This window comes from Monopterus albus, unplaced genomic scaffold (genome assembly GCF_001952655.1).
Source record: "Monopterus albus unplaced genomic scaffold, M_albus_1.0 scaffold62.1, whole genome shotgun sequence".
Classification (NCBI taxonomy): Eukaryota; Metazoa; Chordata; class Actinopteri; order Synbranchiformes; family Synbranchidae; genus Monopterus; species Monopterus albus.
Genome location: NW_018127942.1, coordinates 2,418,227 through 2,424,575, shown reverse-complemented (window position 1 = coordinate 2,424,575; position 6,349 = coordinate 2,418,227). Strand labels below are relative to the sequence as shown.

The following is a 6,349-nucleotide window of genomic DNA, read 5'->3' as shown; positions in this document are numbered from 1 at the left end:
AAAAGAGAGAAAAGCTCAGGGAGGTATTTTGACTGACTAATGCTAGCACGCCTTTGCTATCCGCCTTGTTAGAGATGAGCTCACCAGTTGCCTATGAGTAGTCTCTGTGTCACTAGGGCTCTACAAAACAAAATATGTCACAAATATGGTCAAATCTATTTTTATGGGACAGCTAGTGGCCTGGGCCTTTAGGTTTCACCTGCCTCTAAAACTCATTTGTATTCTTTGTTAATAAAAACAAACAAAGAAGAAGTCATAAGCTGTAGACCTTTCAGGTGTAAAACTGACGGAGTGTTAATTCTGTAAGCTTTGAGTTGCACCTCTTTACAAGGAAGTAAATGTCTCCCTTATAATAAACTGATGTTAGGCTTGGCTGAAATGCTTTTGTCTTGTCTAGGAATGATCAACAGTCCTACACACCCTTTTTTCAGTCTTTGCCTATTGTGAGTGCCTTTTCTTTTCCTACAAAATACTTTCATAAGCAGCTCCTTCAGTGCAGGATGCCTACTCTCCACAGTAAATCTCTCCTCAGAGCATAACAAACACAGAGACCTCGGCTGCTGAGCACAGACCTCTCCATAAATTCCAGGCATGTAAACCCCTCAACCAAAACCACATTATTAACAATGAAAAAGGCACCACGGCAGAATGGTCAGGCATATGAACTGCATTAGAATGGGTATGTTTCTGATCATGTGTGAAGAGGATTGTGCAAAATCAAAGGTGGGCTGCTGCAAAAGTAAAAGGGTCATTCTGAAAGGAACTACGCAAGTTAGAATCAAAGTACTTCCCTGCATGCTTAGCCTTATTAAATATGCAACACAAAGGAAATGTGCTGTTTTATAGTTTAGCCAGCCCCCCCCCCGCCTGACGACCACATTTCAACTTGTGCAGCACGGTCTCATCAAAAGGTAATCCTTCATAGAGGATTATGATATTCAAGACTGCTCATTTGTGACCTTGACCATATTGTGGCTGTCATCTCTTCTTCCTCAGCCACGAGCAAATACATACTCCTTCCTGTTCTGTACACCCTCCCTCCCATTGCTTTAAATATTGAAGACGGATAATGGTGTTCACCTTCTTCCAGAAGCAGAAAGCCTGAGGATGGAGCAGCAAGCACACACACACACACACACACACACACGTCCCTACTCATTCCAAGAAACACAAGATTCAAAATTGGAGATGAAAAAGAGACCCAGCAGGGATTTTGCTTTATTTCAACTGCATTTTAATTTGTGCCCTTTTCATCTTCTTGATTAATTTTATTGTGAAGCTACTGATTTTTACAACCTACTGACCATTACACAATGATCAGTGTGGGTACATTTCATACCATAGCATACATGCTTTTCACACCCACTGGGTTAAGTAACACCAGTGTGAAGACATCATTCCTCCATCTTTTTTTATATCACTGCCTCCTGAATCTACTGTAATTCCCCATTAAATAACATGAAAACACAAATATTGTATTACAACATGAAATAAGGTGCTGTCATGCTATAATAATCATAATCACATGAGGCTGTGAGCAGCCTAGGTTATCACATATTTCTGTCAACAGGCTTCACACAAAACCTGGTATTAACAATAATATAATAACAGAAATAAAACAAACATATGCAAAAAATTGAGGGTTTTTATAGTACCTTGATATGTCTGTGTAGTCAAACGAGACATTAAATTATACACTGTAAATGAAAATCTCTACATCTCCCGTCCCAAAACAAAGGCCAATGTTCACAAAAAAACACACATAGACACACAAAAAAATGTTAAAACTGAACAGTCAGACCAAAATAAATAACAAGCCGTCATCTTTTTCTTTTTAAAATCATAACATTTGTTAAATATAATCAACTTAAGAGATACAAAGTGAAATATCAGCCCCGTTTTTGCAGTAAATAGTGCAGACATGTGGTGATCACAGTTTGGGAAGACTTCAGTGTGTTTGTGGTGGTATGGTGTGTGTGCGTGAGGGAAGAAGGGAGGGTTACGTGGACTATAGTCGACCAACAGATGGTCAACCATGTGTGTCCATCTGTATGGGCAACAGAATCAGTTTGCCTTGACAGCTTTTCTACAGTTTGGGAGACCTGTTGGCAGGTAAATCCTCTGGAGGAAGAAGACAAAGTGAGCACTGACAGTAGCACCTCTGTCACTAATAGATACTATCTCCATTAGATAATCCCACACAGAGACTGCAGAGAGAAATAACAATCATCAAATGTAGCACAAACCACTGAATATATAAATATGCAAGTCATAGGAGGCAGTGAGATTGCCATCAGGAAGAGGATGGTGATGTGCCAGTGGGAGAAAAGGTGGCGTGCTGTTTAAATTATGGGGCCCTGCTGGTCAGGAATGTCCAAACAGAGTCCGGGTGTGCAGGGGTCTCTGGACAATGACAGCATTTGCCAAATCCGCCTCTTCTAGACTTAATTCTTTATCGGTGAGCTCTCGGGAAGGCAGTGATGTTGTCAAAACGAAGGGGGGGCAGCTTCTTTGGCAGCGTGCCACAAAGTCTTGAACGTCAGCGATCCTACAAAACAAATAGAGTTATATTAAAAACCCGAATATGTCTGTGGTGTGGCATTTTTGGCAGAACACTTTACTCTCTCCTTTGACACATGGTCTCTGTCCGAAGCACTTTACTCATAAGATCATCTATTATTAATTACAGCCCAGCCATCCTCTGGCAGCCCTGCTTCTTACACAGAGGCTAGCTGAAGGTCGGAGGGGTTCAGTCCTGTCTATCACTTCATTACTTACCCTGTTATATAAATGCTGCATTACAGTTACCCAATCCTTCACTTGGGGTTTTATACATCCACTCTGTTGCTACATGCCACATAATGTTTTCTGGAGGCCCATGCACTGTGACAAGGGATATAACATGCACTGTGCCTCCGAACACCACACTAGAATGAAGCATTATGTAATCCTCATATAAACCTCAACGCCACCCCCTGAGTGAGTACAAACCAAAATCTTCAGTCATCCTTTCTACTACTACTTTTCTGTGATGCTTGAGATTATGCTTTTTACAGACAGGGCAGCAGCAAAAAAGTTAGACTGGCTTTAATATGTAGATTATATCTGATGATGTCAGGCTCACAAATCGAGACGTAAAGTCTTTTGAAGTCGTGATACACACCGATGCGATAGGTTAAACCGCTGCACCAATCTCCTGCCGTCAGCCAACCAGATCTGCAGGGAGGTAACAGGAAGGGCGTGGTCTAGTGTTACCATGGGAATAGGAGGAGATTCTCCATCCTCATGCACAGATGGTGACCTCGCCACTACTCGAGGGGCAACACTGGTAATGGACAGATTAAGAATCAGAAGCACATACAACATTGTGTTTTTTTGTTTTTTTGTTTTTTTTTGATAACTGCACATCATGGGCAGATAAAATGTCACACATAATACTTTTAGACTCTGGACAATTCACTATTCATACAGTGATGTTTTGAAAATTTTAAGGCTCTCAGTTCATCAGGCTAAGTTTCTCCTTGGTCAGATTGCTTTGTGGATTTTCTGATACCTGGATTTCAAGGGACATCTAGTGGTACAAAGTAGTACAGAATCTTAGAACTTGAGACAGACACTGCAGCCCATTACTGTGAAAATTTAACCTTTTACTTGGTAATAGTCTCACAACACCAAGATCTTACCTGCCAAGCCGGTATCCTCGGCCACTAAATGGGTGAAAGGCCTTTTTCTTGGGAACATAATTTTCTTCCGTCAGATCTTCCACACTGATCTCCAGCTCCTCCTCTTCTGCTCTGCTCTCCCACTCTGCTGGAAGCTCCCTGGGACACATTAAAGATCAGGCTTGAAATCTAGTCATATCAATCAATATAACAAATGAGCACTAATGAGAATTATGCTTAATCTATCTTCTGTTGCCTGGTTGTGGTGCTAATTTCCCTTTGGGGACTGCTAGGGAACTAATGAATCAAACAAAGACAGGTGATATGCTATAAATGAGTTACAAAACGTACATATTTTAATGTAACGTGAAGCCGTACAGGGTGTTTTTACGTTTGTGTTTTGTAAAACATAAAGTGAATCAACACTCTGAGCTTAAGCAAAATCTGACTGGTGGTGATCTGGCAGCAAAACCTACTTTATTTTTGTCAAAAATCTGCAACACAGTGACCTATACCTGTGGCTCAACATGTATCATCCAACCTGGTTTTGAGACCATCCCCTGATTGGGTTAAACACAAGTTTGACGTTGCTCTTGGTGAATAAGTATGGGAAGTAATTTAATTTGAAGTTACTGACTAAACAATTTGGTAAAAGACTAGCTGAAAAACAGGACCAATGAGTGTGCTTAAGTGAGGAGCAAGCATGGAGAGAGAACTGAAAATCATATTTCTTTGGTATTTATTTAAAGTTCTGCAGTTCCCTGGTTTTACACAAACATCTGTAGCACCAAAATGCATTCTCATAATGACATCTATGCTATTAACATGTGACAGCTATCTCATATGAACTGGTCAAACAAGTCTTGAACAGTTTTCTGCAGTTATTAAAGTTACATTATATGCACATCTCTTATATAAACGGGGTACACTGTAAATGGGTGCTATTAATGGTATTATGGTCCTTCTGTGCCCTCAGATAGCAAAATCTTACTTAATCCACTGTTAATATACTTTGAAAAAATTCTGGAATAGCCAACTTTAACTCACCCCCTCTTGATTGCATCCAGGAAATCCTGGTTCTCTGGTACGGAGTAGCTGCGAAACTCCTCGTCATTTACAGTGAAGCCATCCTTCCACAGCCTCACCACCATCTCCACCTGGAATGAAAGCCAATAACATGACCTCTGACACAACGATTCCTGTTTGTGCTTACCTCCAGAGCTGGCCAAAACATCTGGTGACCACACAGCCGTTAACATGAGAGGGTTAGTAAGTACACATACCTGGAATGTCATTATAGATTATGTTCCCTAACATGTTGCCTGAATATTTAAAATGTCAGCCCATATGCTGTATATTTTTTTGTTCATATAAGCTCATGATTGCATTTATGCAAAGTTGATTACACAAAACATATACAAATCTATCAGCAATTTTAAAATATAGACTGTGGATACAATGAAATTCTCAAAATGCACATTTACAGACTATGGCCCTGACAATTTAGTGGGGTGAATTTGTTTCTCACCTTTGATGCTCCTGAGGCATCATAACAGATCTTCTCCACCTCATCCAAGAGGTCTTCTACAGAGAAACTTCGCCTCATTGGAGCCTCCTCTTCATTTTCTTCACTAACCCAGAAATAGACAAGAGTCATTATGCCTGATCGGAGTTAGCCTGTGGTTACAGCCTTTATTCCATTTCCTGTCTGATTTGTTTTGCTACGGCTTTTGTCAGAAGATCGTGGAATGCCATTTTTCACCTGAAATTGTTTTCTGAAGAACGCATAAAGAAACGTGAAAAACAGCAACCCACAAAATTTGCCGCGACTTACCAATTATTATCTTTCTCAACCCTCACAGTGTCAGTCTCTTTCATGACGTCCCGTGTTTTCCATCTATGGAAAAACACAGTAGGACATGATAGTGGGCAAAAGCAGATGCTTTAAATATATTGTGACGCAACCATTACAAGTTCGACGATGTAAAACTGAGTCACTGGGATTCACTTGATATTTGCCAGTGTGTCTTCCTGGTAAAAATGCCCCAAACTGAGCAAATAACTGTTAAAAAGCTCTGTCGATAAGCAACCTGCAGCCTTATCTTATTTAACGGCTTGAGCGTCAGATAGCAATGGACGCGCATATAGCCAACGACACAGGACCCGTGTACAGTAACATAACACGGATTATATAACACAGAAGGGGCTCATTAACATGCGCGTATTAAGGATAAGGTCAAATACTGATTTACCAGTCCGTGTTTTGTCGGTTAATCCCAGGCTACACATCTGCAGCCATAAATTTGAGGCAGTTGCTCTTCTGCTGAGCAATACGTGACGTAACTGTGCCGTAAGTGGACTCCTGCTGTCGTAATGACACTAAATTGCTGAGCTCATGCCATCCTTGATACGGTATTACACAGGAAACACCCCGGATACACAGAGAGCCGATAATGCGAAACCAACCGGTCAGTCATTCAATCAACCTAGACATTTCCTGTAATCTGCAATCATATGCACATATTTGCCTCTGTGGTGGTAAACAGTGTAAAAAAAACAAAGTCAGGGATTGTAAGCCTTTTTATTATGTTGTATCTCTTAATTCCTTACTTGCAAGTTTATTGTGTGGATGCTGTAAAGCATCCACACTATGCTCTTCTGTTCTTTATTAATTATTATTATTATTA

The 6,349-nt window shown here is 40.5% G+C and overlaps 1 protein-coding gene across 2 annotated transcripts; it reads right to left on the bottom strand.

The window, feature by feature from the left end:
* Positions 1-1,627: 1,627 nt before the first annotated feature.
* Positions 1,628-6,088, bottom strand: ubxn2a (UBX domain protein 2A). Of its 2 annotated transcripts, XM_020603585.1 has the most exons (7): positions 5,915-6,088; positions 5,497-5,559; positions 5,191-5,293; positions 4,710-4,819; positions 3,684-3,821; positions 3,164-3,325; positions 1,628-2,548 (listed from the first exon to the last, which is right to left on the bottom strand). In XM_020603585.1, exons 2-7 carry the CDS (start codon positions 5,538-5,540, stop codon positions 2,365-2,367), a joined length of 741 nt encoding a protein of 246 aa, XP_020459241.1. In that variant the 5' UTR covers positions 5,541-5,559; positions 5,915-6,088; the 3' UTR covers positions 1,628-2,364. The 2 variants fall into 2 exon arrangements, with proteins under 2 accessions (XP_020459241.1, XP_020459242.1); XM_020603586.1 differs by lacking the exon at positions 5,497-5,559.
* Positions 6,089-6,349: the final 261 nt, after the last annotated feature.